The sequence below is a fragment of the Pipistrellus kuhlii genome, unplaced genomic scaffold (assembly GCF_014108245.1).
Source record: "Pipistrellus kuhlii isolate mPipKuh1 unplaced genomic scaffold, mPipKuh1.p scaffold_m20_p_4, whole genome shotgun sequence".
Taxonomy (NCBI): domain Eukaryota; kingdom Metazoa; phylum Chordata; class Mammalia; order Chiroptera; family Vespertilionidae; genus Pipistrellus; species Pipistrellus kuhlii.
The window spans coordinates 72,286,781-72,308,521 of NW_023425540.1; the positions used below are offsets into that span (position 1 = coordinate 72,286,781).

Genomic DNA, 21,741 nt, shown 5'->3' on the forward strand with positions numbered 1-21,741 from the left:
TCTCCCATCTCCTATTACCTTCCTGACTGGTCCTTCTATTTCCTTCAAGGCTCTTCTTCCCAGTGCCCCACCCATGGTCCCTGTAAGCTCACACTCTTCCATGGAGGGAAGAGGCCATCCTGAACTGCTTGTCTGAGCTGCACATCCAAACTCCCACTGCCTCTAGGCTAGTTCCATCCATCTATACCAGCCATGGCCCCCTCCCCCCCGCAGCGTTCCCACCAGACTCAGGAGCAGCACAGTGTAACAGCTGAACGGCTAGATTCTGAGGACAGAATGCTTGAAGCTGCATCCCAGCTCTCCAAGGAGAGGCTGGCTGATCTAGAGAAGTTTTGGAATTCTCTGAGCCTGTTTCCTCAAGTGTAAATGGGAATAAAATTCCCACCTCACAGAGCTGTGATTGGGATGAAGTGAATCAACACACATACAAAGCTCCTAGTGAACCCTCACTAATAATTTCTTACAGCACTGCCGTCAGCAGCTGTACACCAGGCCTCGTTCTAGCCCTTCTCTCTCACAATCAGGCCCACCACCAAGTCAGAGCTCTTACCTCCATCCCACTGTCATGGCACTACAGGGGCGCTCGCTGGCTTACCTGAGGCACGAAGTCAGGCTCCACAAGGGTCTCCCTGCCTCCAGGACTGTCTTCCCCATATTATCACAGCCACTCACCTAACACATTCTCTCCACTGATCTTATTCCTCTGTTTTGGTCTTTACATGACGAAGGTTCACTACATTGAATCTACCTTTCTAGAGCACTTTCTATTTCTCATAAGGTAAAAAATAACTTTCACTACCTCCATAACACCTGTAAAAAGAACTTAAAAAACAGTTCCAAGAGGTATGGTTAACAAAAGATCTAGCAAGACACAAAAGCCACTTATTCATAATGTCACTCTAGCCAAAATAGTTCTGGAACTTTCCCAGAGGCCCCTTTTAGGAAATGCCTAACGCATTTCAGAATAGGAATGTGATTCCTGAAACATAATTCAAGATGATGTGAAAATTTAAAAGATGGCACCTGGCCCAGGAGCTTAGTTGGTTAGAGCATCATCCTTCGTCAGGACACATACAAGAATCCTATATAATAATCCTATATAATAAAAGGCTAATATGCAAATCGACAGAATGACAAAATGACCAGTTGCTATGATGCGCACTGACCACCAGGGGGCAGACGCTCAATGCAAGAGCCGGCCCCTGGAGGTCAGTGCACTCCCATAGGGAGAGTGCCACTCAGCCAGAAGCCGGGACCACAGCTGGTGAAAGCAGCAGTGGTGGCAGAAGCCTCTCCCGCCTCCATGGCAGCGCTAAGGTTGTCTGACTGCCAGGCCTAAGCCATCAATCAGACATCCCTCAAGAGGGCGCAGATCGGGTTGAGGGACCCGATGAGTGCACATCCCCCATGAGTACACAAATTTTATGTACCAGGCCTCCAGTCAACCAATAAAGACAAATGGGTGGAGCAACAAACTAATGTTTCTCTCTCTCTCTGTCCCCCACCCCTCTAAAAATTAACAAATTAATAAGGTTTTTTAAATTTTATTTTAAAGATAGGGGAAGGTCCACACCAGGGCATCCACCCCTGAAGAGAGAAAGGAAGGGTACCCCAGGCTCGCTCACCATCACTGACAAGAGGCACTGCCCCCTCAAAGGAGCCCTTTTGGGTTTCCATGAGAACACAGAGGATAACAACCCTCACCCCACAATCTCCTCCCACTGCCCCCAAGTCTTGCCAGACACAGCCTGTTCCAGACCCCAGAGCCCGAGAGCAGCAGGCCTACCTGCAAGGGCTTGCTGGACCCTGCTGGGCTTCGGCATCTGCACGGGCACAGTGGTGGGGATGCTCCCAGGACCGCTGGGCATGGAGGCACTTGGGGAGAAGAGAGCAGAGTTTAGTGTGTGGAGCCGACTTAGCAGAAAGGAGAGTCAGAGAAACACCAGAGAGACACACTGGTGCTGCCGAGGCCCCTTTTTACAGCTGCTTCTGTGTGAGTGAGGGCTTCTGCTTTTTCTTTTTTTTAATTAAAGATCTGATGAAGAATATCTGAAAAGAGGAGCAAAGAAATCTGAATTTCACCACTCTCAGACCCAAACTAACCTATAGAATCTGAGTACTTCAAAATGTTAAGCCCAGAGCCTGGTCCACCATCACTTGCTCTGCAAAAATCACTTGACAGAAATAAAACTTCAGGTCAGGCAGGGACTGCTGGGGTATGAGGTCTCAACATTTTTTTAAAAAGCTTTAACTGTCAAAAAATGTTTTCCTGGCAAACCCAGACTGTGAAGACAAAAAAATTGAGCTTGCTAGCTTCATAAAAAGGAGAGCTCTATGATTGCTGTAGAAGAAAAATTCACTAGAAGCCACTTTAACAAGTGATCAAAACCAACATTGTCAGTAATATGACCAATCAGTATCAGGAACTCCAAGGAACAACGCTCCAAGGACACACCACCATTTTTGCAGTTTCTGCCAAGATTGCAAAAAAACAGTCCAAATCACTAGAAAACATCTGACCAACCCAAATTAAGAGACATTTGACAAATTATGAAAGTGTCAGGGTTATAGGAAGCTGAAGACAGACCAAGGAACAGTCACGATGGTAGAAAGAGAAGAATTGACAACTGGATGCAAAGAATGAGACACAGAATGAAAAGAATGGTTGAAAACTGGTTAATGAATAGTACTGCACCAATAGTAATTATTTGGTTCTGAAAACTGCACTATGGTTATGAAAGATGTTAACATGAAAAGTCTAGTAAAGGAGATATGGAAACTCACTATACTATCTTTTAAGTTTTTCTGTAAATATAAAATTGTTCAAAATTAAGGGATTAAAAAAAGAGGGTCTTGCTTCTTACAGTGACTATGTTCAAGTCACTAATTTGGCTTCAGGCCATTATATATAAATTTTTTTTTTTAAATACACTTTTGATTTCAGAGAGAGGGAGATGGAGAGAGAGAAACATCAATGATGACAAAGAATCATTGATTGGCTACCTCCTGCACATCCCTTATAGGAATCAAACCCACAACCCAGACATGTGCCCTGACTGGGAATCAAACCCTGACCTCCTGGTTCATGGGTCGATGCTCAACCACTGAGCCACATAGAGCAGGCTAGGCCGTTGTATAAAGCATTTAATTTGTTAGTCTTTGGGGCGAATCTGATGCATCACCAGGTGCATTAAAACAGAACCATTAATCTTATAGCTTCGTCAACATTCACTGGTCTGTTTTCCTGACTCTGCTAAAGAGCCAGCTGTTTCTGCAGAGGTTCGAGGGAAAGGCCTTGAGAGAAGTGAGCTAGCTCCTTCTCTATGTCCACAAAAGCTTCATTCATTCTTTTAACTTTTTCAGCGTTCACCATGTTTATCTCCTTAAGATTCGTAGTTTTGCTTTACTTTTACCCTTTAAGTTTTTTTGTGTGTTTTTTTGCTGGCTATGTGAAACACATTCCTGGGCTCCTGCCCTTTCCATTTGTTCTTGGCCATTGTCAGGGTGACCTCTCACAACCACTCGTGCTAGGTATTTTTAAATATAAATCTATGCCATTACGGCTGAGGAGAGCCCTGCACTGGAGAACAATTGGTGTAGATGGCCCAAGGTGACAGCCAACACCCCCAATCCTAGTTTCTGTGTCCTCCCATCCAACCTTGCCCATGTTAAATAGTTATAAAATCCTTCCACCTAATCCTTACACTGGAACTTGTCAAATATAGGGCCTGTTTCTTTTCTCCTGGGGGTACTAGGAAATGATGGACAGCTTCAGCCTACTGTGCTACCCTTACATCTGCCAGTAAACCAACAAAATGCTTCCAGAAGCTGCCCCTGATCCTTCCCGACCACTAGCTGGTGGAAACTACAGGGAGCTGACTGGTTTTTATCCACACCAGAAGAACCTCCTACCGAGCTAGTGCTGAAGCTGCTAGCGCCTCGCCAGGGTCTGTAGCGCAGCAGGTGCTGTGGTATATCTGAGTGAAGAAAGGGGTGGTTTTGTTTTCATTCCTGGATTGTTCTCCCGATCAGAATATCCTGTGTGGCCATGCTACCTGCCCTCCCCATCTACTCTCCTCCCCAAAAGAATGACGGAACTGGACCTTGGACCCAGAGTGTTCAGATAATGCAATGGCGAGCTGGGTGTTCAGGACACCAAGGGCTAAGGTTTTGGCCCACTAAACTCTGTTTAATTTGGAACAAGCTCCACCCCAACTCCCTCCCCTAATTTCTGAGCCTCTTCCCCATTAGTTTTCTTATTTTTGTTTTTGGTGTTTGTATTTTGTTGTTGTTGTTGTTAATCCTCACCCAAGGATATTTTTCCATTGATATTTAGGGAGAATGGAAGAGAGGGGGAAAGACAGAAACATTGAAGTGAGAGAAACATATCAATTATTTGCCTCCTGCACAAGCCCTGACCAGGGCCCAGGCCATGGAGAAGCCTGCAAGGTATGTGCCCTTGACTAGAGTCGAACCTTCGGTCTGCAGGCCAATGCTCTGTCCACTAAGCCAAACCCATTTGTTTTTGTTTTTTTTAAAGGGATGTAATTCTTTTTGCAATTCTCAGGTTCTGTAAATGAAGGAATTCAAGAAGATATAGCCCTTCCAGTCATCTTTCACCTCCCAAGCCAACTTTCCGGGGAGCTGAGCTTGAGCCCTCAACCAGGAAGCCAGAAAGCTACAACAGCACAAAATTAATGGGCTACTCAGTGGGCTCAGCACTACCGGCCCATAGGGGCTCCAGGAAGTGAGGTCTTCCTTCACCACAGAGAGGCACATATCTAAGGGAGAAGGCCTAATTTTATGTTTCATCCCCTCAAAAACTAGAGCACAAAACAGATAGGCAATGAGGCTTCCAGTAGGCAACTCACCAGGGAACAGGGACCAAGAACCAAGAATCATGACTAAGTTTTATTTGCTTAAGGGTCTTCCAATGTGGCCACTTCCCCTATGAATTATCCTAGCTCCTCTCCCCATTTCCCTGCTCGGATCAGAGAAAATGAAGCAGAAAAAGGATCCAGTGGTTCCCACGATGAGAACTTCCAAGAGTGGACAGAACCTCGGTGGCCATCGATCCATCCCATCATCCCCAAAAGGCTCAGACTAACAGCAGCCTCCCTGTGGGGCATCATGTGCAGTGCCCTCCTCCGAGAATTCCTCAGTCACTGCCTCAAGCCTCCCTCTCGGCCTCTCACCTTTCTGGGTCTACCTACTAAGCCTCCCTGGCCTTCCGGTCTGAGACCATCGCCTGGAGCTTCCCAATGGAGATGAGAACATGACACATGCGGACACACAGAATGTGACAGCCCCAGGTAAGGGGCAGCTAGGCGGCTGAAGAGTAAGAAAATGCAAGGCCTCCCTCCACCTCCCAAAGACCAGGAAGCCAGCACCAACCATGTACAGGACAAGGAGGTCAGATGTGGAACCTGACACCCCATCTCCAGGGCCTGCTCCTGCTTAAAGCTGTGTGCCTTTACGCATGTCGAATCCCCTTCCTGAGCTTCAATTTCTCTATCTGTAAGATGAAAATAATTCCAAAAGGCCCCCAGGGCAGTTGCGAGGCTTGATCAGCACCCCAATACAAACATCCATTGTTCTCCAGGTCTCAGAGGAGCAAAGGGGGTACAGCAAAGCTGAAGGGCTGCCGAACACCTTTCTGCAGAGGCCTCACTAAACCCTAAAACCAACAGCAATATTAGAGCAAAAGGAAACTTCAGAAACTGGCCAACCCACCTCCTTAATTTTAGGAAGTGAAAAGAGAGACCTGGAAAGGGAACAGAGCTGGCCCAGACACCTGCAGTGAGTCAGGAGGAAAGTCCTCCCTGGAAGGCAGGATTTCAAATCACACACACCTAAAGAGCCTGGCCAACAGCAGGAGGGGGTAGGGTGTCCTTAGAGGAAGGGAGGACGGCAGTAAGAACAGAACAAATGAAAGCAAACTGCAAGAGCCATTTCCTAGGGCTGCTTAATGCAGAGACAAAGCGTGCCGAGGCTTAGTCACACCAGAGCTGCAATAGACTGCTGGTCATAATCACCACCTCAAGTCATTAAAATGGGCAAGCCGGGACACCCTCTCTTAAAGAGGACAAGACTATACACATGACACATTTTGGAAAGTTTTCCATCCAACACCATTAAAACACAAGTTTTGTGCTTAAAGGGATAAACTTCTACAACCAGGAGATTTACTTAACTCCAGCAGCTCAGTGACAAATCATGTACCTTCTCAACGTACTGCTGCCTACTCAGCCTCTCAGGGCACAAGGAAATCAGTCAGTCTAGGCTTTCCCCAGATTGAGCAAGAAGCTATGTGAAACCACATGGGTTCCACAAATTTTACTCACATGTTCTTTCCAGTGGCTACCACTAACTGCAGCTGGTTCTCAGGCTTACCCAGAGCATGGCACTGCCTGCCCTGCTGCCCTCTCCCCTCCTCCACAAACATGGTAACTTTCACCTAATGCTGTTGACATTCATTTGGCTTCAAGAACTATACCACAGACTCCAGGGAGACCAAGTTGCCAAGTGTTTTCAATCCTGTCACCCTCAGTGGGCTGAGAAGTCAGCCATTTATTAAACCCCCTCTGGCTCTACAACACCCACCAGAGAAGGGTTAACTGAAGAGGGCCCCACTACAAATTAGATACAGGAAAACCTAGTTTCTCAAAGTGGGGATAGGCCCATGCAAGTAAAGATCACCCCTCCCAGTTCCCAAGAAGCTGGAGGAGATAAAGATGAACATCCACCTTAGGAGGCAGGTCCCTTTGAGGCTGTTTCAATGAACAGAGCCAGCTGGCCTGGTTCCCTCCTGGCTTACAATACAGGACAAGCACCAACACGCATGGCCCATCAATCAAGGTAAGACCGACTGGCCCAGACACTTTCCCTTCAGTAACTTGCTTGGCCTGTACCAGTTGGGCCCACATCAACAGTCTCTCAGGCCTCAGGCTGGGGAGGTGAAAGCAATGGAAGCCCTGTACCGGGAAAGAGCAACCAAGCTTATAAATTGCCTGGCTCAGTCCTAGAATCCCACCTCTAGAATCATCCATAAGTTTCTTTTAAAATAATTTGTAAGAACTTAAGAAGCCCAGGAGGCTAGGCAAAGCTGAGCTAGTAGAAGCTCTAGCCCTACTGATAATCATTCTGGGCTGGCAGATATAACACACTTTTCTCTAAAAGAGTCTGACCCACATATTGGAGGGGGCTTCAAAAGGGCACTGGGTGAAACTGGGCTCGCAGGGTCCTGCTTGCTAAGGTCTATGTAAAAGTCCACAGAGAAGGCTAAAGTAAAACCTCCCAGTGCTCCCAATTCCCATAAAAATCTTAGCTCCACATGCCCCAACTCTCAGGAGAAAATGCCCAGGAAGATGCCTGACCCATCCAGGACTCATTCCTCTCCTGTCTGTTGGATTCCTCCACACTCATCCGTCCAGATATCTTCTATCCTCCTCTCCTTCTGCCTTTAAGAGAGCTTCGGAAGTCCGTGTGTGCCACATGGCCCACTCTGGGGCCTCTGTTTAATCCCAGCTCTGCCACTTGCTAGCTGGGCTGCCAACCCTGTCATCCTCAATGTCCTCACCTGTAAGCGGAAGACACACTCACCGCATGGCTGTTATGAGCATGAATGAACTCACTCACGAGCCTGCTCAATGGGATTGGCTTAACGTACTCAGTGAATGGCAGTTGTCACTGTGTCTGCTAAAAGTTGGCAGGGTCCTCTGAAAGCCAGCTTTAAAAAATGCTCAAGGCCCAAGTACCAAGGCCTTGGCCACACTAGAAAGCTTTAGCCCTTACCGTGGTCAAATGGGCAGGGATGGAGCTGGGTGAGTGAGGCAGCAACCAGATGCTGACTGGCTGACAGCAGTGCAAATCAACAAGATGCTGACTCCCTGGGAAATAGGGCAGACACAGGCCCACATGTCCAATCACTACCTGCCCAGGTTACCTTCTCTCAGAAATCAGCCCCCATCACAACCACCACTGTGAATTCTCAAAAACGTTCTCCAAACCCAACACTCTCAGTAATGACCAATGAGGCCCTTGTCACTGACAGGTGTCTGAGCACCCCAGGGGCACAGCCCAACTGGCCACTCCAGGAACTTTTCTCTCTTTAAAGTGACAACTGGTCTGGATGGGCCTGTTTCATCATCTTTCTCAAGGTGCAGAGAGCTCTCACAGACAGCGGGTTAGAATGCATCAGCACAGAGGGGTGTCCTATGTCACCTATTGCCACCTCCTAAGTGCCCCTCCCCACCATTTTGCTCTCCCCTCAACCAAAGCTGAACTCAAAACTTTCTCCTGGACAGGACTGTGGACTTAGGGAGGGGACTGAACCTTCCATGTCTATGAGGTGAAATGTCAGTGAAATGTTCTCAGGCACATGGTACCAGCTACATGGCACACAGGCACAGACAAAAGTGGTTAGCTGCTCTATACAGAGTGCGACTCTCCTGAGCGAATGGAGGGATTGCTGGTTTTAACCTGTGCGGCAACTATCAACACTCAAGTCCCAGAGGTCAAGGCTTTGTGGGATGCAAGGCTGTGGACAGCTGTGGCACCACAGGGCACATGCAAAGGAGATGACATGGCAGAAACAACGAAAGAAGCAGGTGCTAAGTCTGCAGGTATTTGGGTGAGTCTTCCCAACTGAGGAAAAGCAAAACTCAAGCCTGCTGACAAGGTGCACAGGCGGACAAAACGACCCTCAATAACACAAGATACCTGGCTCCACTGGCAGTGGATGATCCTGGGGGCTGGTGCTGAGGTCCCAGGTGGGAGAGGCTGGAGCAGTAAAAGGGCTGGTTCCCCAAGGAGGGCAGCACCCCGCCCCAGGGGTTGGTGGTGTTCAGCCTGGGTGCAGACCTAGCTCCAGAGAGCGAGGGCTTATTGTATGGGGCAAAGGCCTGGTGGGCCCCAAAGATAGCAGCAGTCCTTTGGGGGGTCTGAGGGGCAGGGTATGCAGGGAGGCTGGTCATGGAGTGGCGGTAGCGAACTGACACGGGGCCAGTTCCGCCATTGTTGAGGCACTGGTGGCAAGAGCAGGCGAGGCCCATGTGGCCTGGCGGAGCGATGATGGTGGTCACTGGGTAAGGGGGCCCAGCTTGGCGCCGCACACTACGGCAATAGTTCGAAGCCTTATTGGTCTGTGTGTGGGTGGCATAGTTGACGACGTAGTTGTACCCCAAAGGTGCCAAGTCCACAAGCTGGTTGCCCCTGGCCACCTGCTGCTCCAGATAGTCACAAATGCTGGCTTCATAGGCTGTCCAGGAGCCATCGTCGTTCAGCCACTCCCAGACAATGCCCCGGCCCGGGGCTGAGAGCTGGGAAAACAGGTGCCTCCGCACAGCCCTCATGGTGCCTGTTTTGCAAGGAATATTACATATAAATGGTTAATCTGCTAGCACCCCAAACAAATGAAGTTTTATTTTTCCCCACAACCAAATTAAATTAATATGATCACGGTATATGTAGGGTCATGGTGCCATCTGACCTAAAGTCTGGCATTGGTTGTTCTTCCCAAATTTTGGGTGAAGGATAGAGATCACTCTTTAAACAAAAAAAAACAAAACCTGCGGCCCAAAAGGATCAAGTAGCAGCAGGGGATCCATCTCCTGGGCAGGAATGGGGGATGCTGAAAGTTTAGGTCTGAAGCTTTAAAAATGATTTTTAGCCATGGCCAGCACTGCTCATGGTTAGAGCATCAGCCTACACACCGAAGGGTATTGGGTTTGATTCTCGGTCAAGAGCATGTACCTGGGTTGCAGGTCAGGGTGTGTGGGAGGCAACCAACGGATGTGAGAACGTGGGTGTTTCTCTCTCTCTCTCTCTCCCATGTCCTCCCTTCCACTCTCTCTAAAAATCAATGGGGGAGCCAAAACCGGTTTGGCTCAATGGATAGAGCGTCGGCTTGGGGACTGAAGGGACCCGGGTTCAATTCCGGTCAAGGGCGTGTACCTTGGTTGCGGGTATATCCCCAGTGAAGGGTGTGCAAGAGGCAGCTGATCGATGACTCTCTCTCATAGATGTTTCTAACTCTCTACCTCTCTCCCTTCCTCTTTGTACAAAATCAATAAAATATATTTAAAAAAATAAAAATAAAAAATCAATGGGGGAGGGAGGAAATATCCTCTGGAGAGGATTTTAAAATTAATTAATTAATTAATTAATTAATTTCTAATGATGAAATCTATGCAGCTTCACTTAAAAACTAAAACAAAAAAATAAAGAAAATGAAATCATCCATTATCTAACCACCAAAAGAAAAGCACATCATTTATACTGCAATACATTTCTTCCCATCTAGACACATACATCCAGGTAGCTGAGAATCACACTGAAAAATGTTTCCTGCTATTTTTACATATTATGCCGTGTTTTGTGTGCCTCTAAACTTCGTGAAACTCATTATTGTTACATAATTCTCTTACATGGATGTACCATTTCCTTTGAGTTCTTAAGTAGCATATATTGGGTAACACCCTGTGCTTAGCTTAGCTTATATACTTAATAAAATCAAACCTGAAGATTATGGAGAAAAAGAAAAAGATAAATTTAGGCCATGCTTCCAAGCACTTGCCAAAAGATGATCACTGCAATTACCTTGCACCTGGTCTCTCGACTGCAGCAGCCCTTACGCCATCCACAGCAGCCAGAGGGATGCTCTTTACCCCAAATTAGATTACATCACTCCTCTGCCCTAATCCGTCCTTGGCTCCCTCTTTCAGAATAAAAGCAATCCCTCTGAGTGACAGAAAAGCACTGCAGACCTTGCCCCTCCCCTGCCCTTCCTTCAGGTCTATCTCTGTCCCCTGCCAATGCCACTGAAGCTCCAACTTCAAATCAACCTTTCCCAACCTCACTTCCACTCCGATTAACACTTACTGCTTTTATCTAACATAAAACATAATGCACATATTATTTCTTTTGTGTGCCACCTTTCTCAGTTTCCTGCAAACATCGTGAAGGCAGGGACTCTCACAGGCATCCAACCGATTAGAAGCCTTAGTCTCACTAGCCTGAGGATGCTGCTCCAGGGCTCAGAGCAGGGTTTCTTGAAACAAGTGATACTCTGGGTAATAACTGTTAGTCACAGCGCCAGTCCTGCACACTACGGGATGTTTAGCAGCATCCCTGGCTTCTACCCAACAGATGCCAGAAGTGCCCTGCCCCACAGTCATGACAATCAGAACTGTCTCCAGACATTACCAAATGTCCTGGGGGACAAAATCACCCCCAGCTGAGAACCACTGGCCTAGAGAAACAAGGCAAACTCTGGGAGGACGTTGTTGGCCCCATTCTCAGTAATACCAATCAAAACCTATAATAAAATCAAACACAAGCCGAAGCCCGTGTGGCTCAGTGGTAGAGTGTCGGTCTGCGGACTGAAAGATCCCAGGTTCGATTCTAGTCAAGTGCATGTACATTGGTTGTGGGCACATCACCGGAAAGGGGTGTGCAAGAGGCAGCTGGTCGATGTTTCTCTCTCATCGACGTTCCTAGCTCTCTCTCTCTCTCCTCCTTCCTCTCTGTAAAAAATCAATAAAAATATAAAATCAAACACAAGCCCTAGCCAGCTTGGCTCAGTGGACAGAGCATCAGCCAAGGGGACATGCCTGGATTGTGGGCTCGATCCCCAGTTGGGGTGTGCAGGAGGTAGCCTATCAGTGATTCTCTCTCATCATTGATGTTTCTATCTCTCTCTCCTTCTCCCTTCCTCTCTGAAATCAATCAAAATATATATATATATATATATATATATATATATATATATATATATATATTATATATTTTAAAAACACACAAAAACAAACACGAGTGCACAGGAGAGTGAGGAAACCTGCCCAGGTGCACTGGAGCCAGAACTAGCATGGCGCACCACCTCCTTGCTAGCTGCCTGACAACGAGACTATCAAATCTCTGCAGGTAGAAACAGGCATTTTTTGTTTGGGAAACGAGGAAAGGGGCTCTGAGGGCCTCTGCACTGTGCTCCCAAGGTGCCCTCTACTACTAGCAGGGACTCAAATAGCATTATCTCATCAGAATGTTGATGAGATGCCACAGAAACTTAACTCTTGTTTATATCAATTAGCCTGTGGTAAAACTGGTTTCGTTAGCGTCCATCATTTCACTTAAAGTCATAGAACCTACTAACGATGTTAAATAAAGACCTACTGTACATCGCACATTGTATGGTACCTGCTGTCACTCACAGTACCCACCTCCCAACTGTATGCATATCAGGGACAGGGCTAAGCTCTGAGAGTTAACCCTGTAACTTCAACATCTAGTGTGGCACCCGACCCAAAGCAGGTGCTTGGATACATACTATTATATATAGAAGCAGAACGTGTCTTACCAGTGTCCTGGCGGAACTGGGTCCAGCTGGGGAGGTCGATGATGTAAGGGGCCAGCGAGGGGTCAGCTTGGCCTAAGGGGATGCTATGGCCCATCCCATAGCGCTGGCCCTTCTGCTGGGCAAACTGCTGCTCGATGTAGTTACAGACAGTGGCACTGTAGGGGTGCCAGGTGCCCATCTCATCCTGCCACTCCCACACGACCACTGCCACAGGGCTGGTGTACACCTGAGACAAGGAAGAGCTTGGGGCCATGGCCATCTTCCCCAGGCTCTCTCTGCTTTCCCAAATGGCTTCAGACCACTCTGCGCTGGCGTCTCCGGCTCATTGCCAGTGTTTCCAGCAGACCTGTAAACAGGACAAACAAGCAGTTACCAATACACACAATGCCAGAGACAGCCTCAATGCAGAGAGAGAAAAAACATCTTTTCCACAGTCACTTTTCCCCCTAATTTCTTAAGGCATCTTGAATCAAGTACCCAACCCTGTCCTTTGCTCAGGCAGCCAGGAAGAATTCAGTCAATCTAGCAGCCTACCTACCTCTGCATTGTCAGGGAGATACAGTGAAGAGAATTTTAGGTGCTGATCATCAGCCCAGCTTCACCAACAATTTCTCTCTGACCCAGTACTAAATGTATCCTTTTATACTGTATGTGTTTTCATGAATCACTCCAAACCCCCAATGGGCTCAGGTTATCATGACCCCTTATACCTGTGTGAGGATGCTGTGGTTTCCAAAGCAGGTTGGTTGTTTTCCATGCTACAGATGGGAAAAGAAACTGTCTCAAAAGAAAAACCAGGGCTCTAGGACACCAGGAGCTCAATGGCCGAGCTGAGACGCACAGCATGGGTCCTAGCTCCACTGAGTCTGCAGGCTGCTCCAAGGAGGCATCATTAACCATGAAGGATGTCCTGGATAAACATTAAAATCTCCTGGCTGCTGAAGCCTGGTCTCTGCACTCCACTCCCTGTGCCCGGCCTCACTGACCAGTGGGTGAGGTCCAGAGAGTTTACACCCATCTTCTAAGACATTCTTTCCCAAGTCCCTCCAGCCCACCTTCTTCCCTTGTACACTCTATTCGTCCTTCGGGCCCAGCCTGCACTCAGGGAGTCTTTCCCAAGCCACCCAGCACATGAACTTCTTCACAGCACCGGCCAGGGTCCTGTGCCCATATACATGTATGGCTATGATGTTGTTCTGTGTCTTTCTATCTCCTTTCTCCCCACCAAAAGCAATGTGGTGAGTCTGTCCTGTCCACAGCCATATCACCAGCCCCAGCAAAGGCCTTGTCACACAGTGTTATATACATGTTAATTCAAAATACAGCTGAATGGAAGGGGATGATGGTGCTATGCACCTGCAGCTGTTTGAAGGAGAAAAATCGGTGAATGCACTATGGCGGTCCCTCCCCCCCATCCCCGAGTGTGTGAGGAACAGGACCAACATTTAGTAGCAAACGTGAAATGTGCTTGTGGCATTTAAGCCTAACAGACCAACAAGGTGCTTTTTCTTCTACTTTATGGACAGGAACCCAAAGCTCAAAGAGGTCAAGGTCTTATTGAGGGTCACACACATACTGCTAAGTGTCAGCTCTGACACCCATTTTCTTAGAGAAGAAAGATTAGCCTGAACTCTACTTTGGGCTCCACTTATAGGCCCCATTTAGAGACAGAAAAGGAGGAAGAGAGAGAGGAACCCGCATCTCAAGTCTGTTATAGTATGCTCATGCAGGCCTGATGCCAGCAGGGTTCCCAGTTATACCATCTACTCTGATTCCCATACAATTCACTTAAGTATAGACATTGAAATTTGTCCCCATTTTGCAGATGAGAAAACTGAGGCCCAGTCAGTTGCAGTGACTTGCTTATATGGTAGTAATAAGGTTGGGACCCTGGGCTTTTGCTGACGTCCCTAATATTGCACTACACCAGCAAGGTTTCAGTAACAAGGCCAAGACCACCACCCCACAAGGAAGGTAGATCTGGAGCAACACATGAAAAGCAATAGGCATGGGCTCTGGTGTCAACATGCTGCTGACCAACTCTATTCAGGTATCATCCTCAATTCTTCTAGCTTGCTTTATTTTTCTTTCATTTGGAAATGAAGATACCAACATCTATTCTAAGTGCTTTTCATGGGGATTAAAGCATAGATGTGTATAGAGGACGCAGCAAAGCACCAAGAACACAGCAGGTATCAGCAAATATTGGCCTCCCTCCCATTCCCTGCTCCCCTCAACCCCAGTACCTCCCCAACCCTCAAGTCTGGGTGAGGAGTGGCAGCCTGCGGCAGCACTGAGCCACAAAGCAGGAGAACACAGGTGATGAGTCAGACCTGCAATAACTGAGCACACCTGGGAGTGCCAAGGCTGCCACTGAGCTGCCAACTGCTCCAACGGAAGGACACATCCCGCACTGGAGCACTGGGCCTGGGATGCCCTTGGGATAGCAGGCTGGCTTATTAGCTCAGTGCCTGTAATTAGAAGTCTCTGGAACCACATCCAGTACAAATCCCAGGACCACTTTCAGAGGCAATTACTCCTAAATCCAGACTTCCCTGGCAACTCCTGGCAGGCATCATTCACCTCTCAGGCAGCAGAAGCCTCCTATAGAACAGCACACATATTAATAGTATGTCCACAGATTCCAGATGAACCAACTCGAAGGACTTTGCCAAACAGCCTGAGAAATACAGTTGAGAACTTCATCTAAATCTTTTCATAAAAGTGTTGTCTCCACAGACCGGAACCCACCACAGTCCAGGCCCTGTGTAGGTACTGGAGACCCTGTGTAGGAACTGGTACCAGAGATGAAACAGTCATGGCACACAGCCCTCTGTGCCCAGCTGCTGTCCCCACTCATTTCAAGGCCTCCACCTTATATCTAGTCATATTAAATTCTAGCAAATGCCAGAACATTCAGAGCCATTTCCACCTCCCAGGCATTGATCCTGCTGGTGCATGTGTCTAGACTTCTGTCCTCTTTCTACCTAAGAATCAAGCAAATTTGTCCATCTTTCTAACTCAGCCACAGCACCCTCCTCCTGAGCCCTCTGACCTCCACCTTCATCAGGGTCTTCACACACATTCCACTTATGCTTGGCCTCAGTGTCTATCTCCCACAGTGTCTATCTCCTCAGTGTCTATCAGAACAGGAACTCCAAGGCAGACCTAGCACTGACCCAACGCTGCGACTGCAGCTCTTTGATGTCCAATATCCCAGAGGGTCTGATACACCCTTTACTGCAGGGGCCAGGCAGTAAAGGCACTGACCAGAAATGCCCACGGGCGTTCAACTTGAGCACAGCAATTATGCGCATACAGCAGTCCTATCAATGCACCCATTCTGTACAACTACCTCAGCCATTGGGGAGCTAATTTCAAAAAACCCAATTTGTTTCAGCTCCTAATGACAGGGCCATTTAGTGTTCTTAATTATGAAAATTATTATTATTATTATTACTGGCCACGAAAGAAATCCTCAATCTAGAAGCAATCTAAACCCCTTAAAATATTGAAATTCCTAAATAAATTATGGTACATCCTAATGATGGACTATAAGTCTTGAAAAATGTTTTACAAAAAGCTTATGGACCTAAGATAATGCTCACAACAAATAAAAAATACAGGCTATATAAGTGGACACACTATGTTCTCAGGCAGCGGGTATGTCATTTATTGAGCACCTACTATGTGGCACACACTCTGCTTGGTGCTTTTGTCATCCAGTTCTCTTAACCCTCAATCACCCTTGAAAATAGAAATTATTTCCATTTTGCACACAAGGGAACTGAAGCCAAAAGAAATTAAGAATTTACCCAAGGTCAGGTGGCCAGTCTGCGACACCATAAAGCCCATTTTCTTTCTACCTTATATAAAACTATTTGTAAAGGCCAGAAGGAACCACTCTAAAATATTAATAGCAATGATGGAATTGTAGGATTTCTTTTACCTGTTCCTGCACTTGCAAATGTCTTACAGTGGGCATATTACTTTTTATGATCAAACAAAAAAACTTTTTTAATATCAACAGCTGTGGCCACAAAAAAAAACAAAAAAGAAAAAACCAGCTACCATTCTGCTTTCCCTTGTATTCTATTGTGGAATTTAGCTGCAAATCCCTGTCCACAGCACTGCAACCAATGAATACATAAAAAAATGGAACAAACTGATGTCTCTCTCTCTCTTCCCCTCTTCCTCTCTAGAATCAATCAATAAATAAAACATTTTTAATCCAGATTTCCAGCTTTTTGAAAACCAGAAAAGTTGGCAGCATTTGCAGGCCTGACCTAGATTCATTATTCATCCAGAAACTACTTGCTAGTACACACTCTCCAGGTTACCACAGTTACCATGACTCCCCTTGGCAGGCGTCAGCCAACTTTTCCTATAAAAGGTCAGAAACTACTTATTTTGTGCTTTTCAGAACAAAGGGTGTCTGTTGCAACTATGCAACCCTGGTATTGTAATGTAAAAACAGCCATAGACGATGTGTAAACTAACTGGAGTGGCTGTGTCCCAATAAAATTTTTTTACCTTTTTATTGAGTTTATTGGAGTGACACTGGTTTACAAAATTATACAGGTTTCAGGTACACGATTCCAATACAACTTTATTAACAAAAACAGGCAGTGGGCCGAATTTGACTCATGGGCCATGGTGTATCGACCTCTCCCCTACCATCTACCCAACATCTATCACTGTGTTCCACTATCGTATAAATGAGAAATACTTCTCTGAACCATTCTTTCTAAAATAGGAGAGTGCCTATGTCCCTGACTAGCTACCCCAAGGACATGCCCTTCCCTCTGCAAGCATCTTGGTCTCTGCCCAACATCTGATGATGAAACACAGCATCCAATAGCACAGCAGGCAACATGTTGTCAGCACCAATCCTAGAAACCCCAACTGCTTCCCACCAGGCATTAACACCTTTCCCTGTGTGAGGAAATCAGGTTCTCCCTCCCTCTCTACACTCCCCCTGGACCCTCTTATCTTTTTTTCTTCTTTTCCTCTTATCTTTTATAATGCCATGCACACAGATCACCCCAATCTTTTTTCAGATGAGCCCTCTGCTTCAGCCATCAGGAACTCGAGGGAGGACCCAGAAGAGGCCAGGCTGTTCCATGCCCTTCGATCCCGCTGAGAGAATGAATACCCTTCCTGTCCACCTACTCCTCTCTTAATTCCCAGCTTGAGACTCTACACTAGGGATGTCGAACTCAATCAGAGAAGGGGCCAAAATCTAAAATCCAGCCTAAATCGCGGGCCGAATGGTTTACTGAACAGTCAAAAACTGTCGTTGTGATGGAAACGCAGCGGAGTGCAGTGATGACAGCGCGGTGCAGGCCACATTGCAAGGCCTGGCGGGACGGATTTGGCCCGCGGGCCTTGTGTTTGACACATGTGCTCTACACTGTGAAAGCATCCCCACAGCTCCTCCTGCCACACAGGGACAACTGGTCACTCCTAACAGTCAAGGTCCAGGTAACATCTGAGTGCAATTATCTATCTGTCCCCTCCATGAGGGCATAGGCTTCTTCAAGGCAAGGACATGCTCAGGAAAAGGTACCTTAAACAAGACACAAAACACTGACTAAAAATGAAAAAAATACATTATACTATATTAGAACTAAGAACTGTGTGGCTCAGTGGTTAAGCATCAACCCTTGAACCAGGAGGTCAGCTGGATTTCCAGTCAGGGCACATGCCTGGTTTGCAGGCTCAATCCCCAGTAGGGGGAGTGCAGGAGGCAGTGGACTGATGAATCTCTCATCACTGATGTTCTTATCTGTCTCTTCCTCTCCCTTCCTCTGTGAAATCAAACACATATCGGAGATCAACCAATGAATTTGTATGCATATATGCATAACCTACGGACACAGACAATGGGGTGATGAGGGCCTGTGGGGGCAGGGGTGGGAGCGGCTGGAAGAGGTCAATGGGAGGGAAACGGGGACCTATGTAAAACTTTCAACAATAAAGATTTAAAAAACAATTTAAAAAAAATAAAAATATATAAAAATATTTTTTAAAAAGAAAAAAAATGATCATTCAACTAAATATGCCTTAAAGAAAGTAGAAAGACAAGAGCTGGAAAAATATCTGCCTTATGCATTAATAATTAAAACAAATATATAAAGAACTCTTACAAATCAATAATAATAATAAAGCACCAAAAACCCCAAAGAAAGATTGGCAAGAGACATGAACAAATATTTCACAAGAAACTCATAAGCCAATAAACTGATGAAGAGATGTTCAGCCCAGTCAGCATGGCTCAGTGGTTGAGCATCTACCTATGAACCAGGAAGTCACAGTTTAATTCCCAGTCAGGGCAGAAGGTCCACCCCACCCCATCCCAGGTTTCAGGCTCAAACCCCAGTGCAGGAGGCAGCCTATCAATAATTCTCTTTCATCATTGATGTTTCTATCCCTCTCTCCCTCTCCCTTCCTCTCTGAAATCAATTTAAAAAAAAAAAAATTTTTTTTTTTTTAAAGAGATGTTCAATGTCAGGGCTCAGAGACATAGAAATCAAGAATCCAGCCGAGAGAGAATCCAAGATGGCTGCTCGGGTAGGCAACTAGCCGCAGCGGCACACAACAATTTCAACAAAATACAACTAAAATATAAAATGGACATTACCCAGAACTACAGGAAAGTCGACTGACTGGAAATTATACAACAAGAAGCAAGGAGAAAACCAGAAGGAAGCGCGGAGGAGCTGTAAAAGCCCAAGGTACGGAGACACGCGGCGCGCACGGAGAGGACAGAGCCGGAGAGGAGGGAGGCCGAGTGCCTGGCTGGCGTTCCCTAGCAGGAAGGAGAGAAAAGCTCCGACTGTGCTGGGCCCAGCTCCAACTGCTCTGAACCCCAATTCTAGGCCAGACCCCGGGGAACCAGGCTCATCCATAGGGAGCCGGGCTGTAAGGCGGGACTCCGGGGAAGCGGCGAAAGGAGGTCCCGGAGGCGCGCACGTTGCGCGCAGAGAAGGGCCGGCCGGCTGTGCCGCGGGATTGCCCTGACGGGAAGGAGACAGGGGCTCCAGACTGCTCTGAACGCCACCTCCAATCCCACTACCAACTGAACTGAACCCCAATACTGAACTCATTGGGGGACAGCATAGACAGTTTGGCACCTTTCTCTCAGAGGCGCTCGCAACAAGTACTGAAGGACCCTGAGTCTCAGGAGTCGCATAGGGCGGGGCTGATGGAAGCCAAGGCTGTAGGCTCCACCCTGAAACCCCGCCCCATCAGGAAAGCTGCCTGCAAAAATGCCTAAACCAAATAGATCACAAACGAAAGAAATGGAGGACAAAAAGCGACTGGATATAGATTTCAAAACCACACTTATAAGGTTGTTCAAGAATCTCCTAGAAAAGGCCGATAAAATAAACAAGACCTATGAGGATATGAAAAGGGATCAACTAGAAATAATAAGGGATCAACAAGAAATAAAGAATACATTGTCTGAAATAAAAAATATTTTATGGAGTCCTAAAAAACAGAATGGAAGATCGCAAGAATCAAGTCAAAGATTTGGAACATAAAGAGCCAGAAGACACTCCTCCGCAGACGCAAGAAGGCCAGAGAATCCAGAAAGTTGAAGATAATGTAAGAAACCTCTGGGACAACTTCAAGCGAACCAACATCAGAATTATGGGGGTCCCAGAAGATGAGTGAGAGAGAGCAAGATATCGAAAACATACTGAAAGAAATAGTAACAGAAAACTTTCCCCACCTGGTGAAAGAATTAGACTTACAAGTCCAGGAAGCGCACAGAACTCCAAACAAAAGGAATCCAAAGAGGACCACACCAAGACAAATCATAATTAAGATTCCAAGAGCAAAAGACAAAGAGAGAATATTAAAAGCAGCAAGAGCAAAGAAGGTAGTTACCTATAAAGGGGCACCTATACGACTGTCAGCTGATTTCTCAACAGAAACCATGCAGGCCAGACGGGAATGGCAAGAAATATTCAAGGTGATGAATAGCAAGAACCTACAGGCAAAGATAATCTATCCAGCAAAGCTATCACTCAGATTCGAAGGTCAGATAAAGAGCTTCACTAATAAAAAAAAGCTAAAGGAGTTCATCACCACCAAACCAGAATTATATGAATTGCTGAAGGGGGTTCTTTCAGAAGAGAAAGTAAATAAAGATAAAAATTATGAACAACAAATACATAACTATCAACAAGTGAATCTAAAAACCAAGGAAACTAAAAAAAAAATCTGAGGAACAATATTAACTGTTGAATATAATAGAATCAGAGGTATGGAAGGGGAGTGAACTGTTTATTCTTGGGGAAAAGGGGAGAGGGGGATGTGGGAAGAGACCGAACATAAACTGTGCACCTATGGATGAGGACAATGGGGGGTGGGGAAAGGGCAGAGGGTGAGGTGAGAAGGGGGGGGGAAAGGAACATTTGTAATAATATGAACAATAAAAATTTATTTAAAAAAATAAATAAATAAAATAAAATCTTCCCCTGAGGAAAAAAAATTAAAATTAAAATTAAAAAAATTGTTTAAAAAAAAAAAAAAGAATCCAGCCGAGCCGAAACAGGTTTGGCTCAGTGGATAGAGCATTGGCCTGCAGACTGAAGGGTCCCGGTCAAGGGCATGTACCCTGGTTGTGGGCATATCCCCAGTGAGGGGTATGCAGGAGGCAGCTGATCAATGACTCTCTCTCATCAATATTTCTAACTCTATCTCTCACCCTTCTTCTCTGTAAAAAATCAATAAAATATATTTTTAAAAAAAGAATCCAGCCGAAACCAGTTTGGCTCAGTGGATAGAGCGTCAGCCTGCGGACTGAAAGGTTTGATTCCAGTCAAGGGCATGTACCTTGGTTGTGGGCACATCCTCAGTAGGAGGTATGCAGGAGGCAGCTGATCAATGTCTCTCTCTCTCATCGATGTTTCTAGTTCTCTATCCTTTTCCCTTCCTCTCTGTAAAAAATCAATAAAATATATATATTTTTTTAAAAAGAATCCAAAGATCCATTTTATATCCATTCAATTGACAAAAAAATAAATAAAATTAAAAGTCTGGCCTCTCAGCATAACCATTATGGCTTATCTCAGTTTCGGTTCTTACAAGGGTATTTCTTGTATCACATGATCTCACACATCTAGAGGAAATAATGAACAACATAAACTGATGAACAAAAATAGACCCAGAGAAAGAGAAGCAGCAATCAGGCTCTCAAAGCTCAGAGGGAAAGTAGGGGAGGGTGAGGGTAAGGGGGAGAGATCAACCAAAGGACTTGTGTGTGTGCATATGGGCCTAGCCAGTGGCCATGGACAACAGGGGGGTGGGGGCATATGTGGGGAGGGGTTTGGGATGGAAATGGGGGGATGAGGACAATTATGTGATACCATAAT

The 21,741-nt window shown here is 46.3% G+C and overlaps 1 protein-coding gene and 1 pseudogene across 10 annotated transcripts in view; both read right to left on the reverse strand.

Moving 5' to 3' along the window:
- Window positions 1-21,741, reverse strand: part of DTX2 (deltex E3 ubiquitin ligase 2) — a 39,044-nt gene that overhangs the window by 12,481 nt on the left and 4,822 nt on the right. For 7 of the 10 annotated variants that reach the window (XR_004982860.2, XM_036409327.2, XM_036409321.2 and 4 more), the window contains exons 3-4: window positions 8,722-9,358; window positions 1,787-1,875 (exon numbers count right to left, since the gene is read on the reverse strand). Coding sequence is in view for 9 of the 10 variants with exons in the window: in XM_036409327.2 (XP_036265220.1) it covers window positions 1,787-1,875; window positions 8,722-9,358 (726 nt within the window). In the remaining variant the exon portion in view is untranslated. Of the gene's footprint in view, window positions 1-1,786; window positions 1,876-8,721; window positions 9,359-12,355; window positions 12,702-21,741 lie in introns of all 10 variants that reach the window. The other 3 variants (XM_036409318.2, XM_036409317.2, XM_045571161.1) reach the window with 1 other exon arrangement.
- LOC118702850 lies at window positions 3,132-3,708 on the reverse strand (annotated as a pseudogene).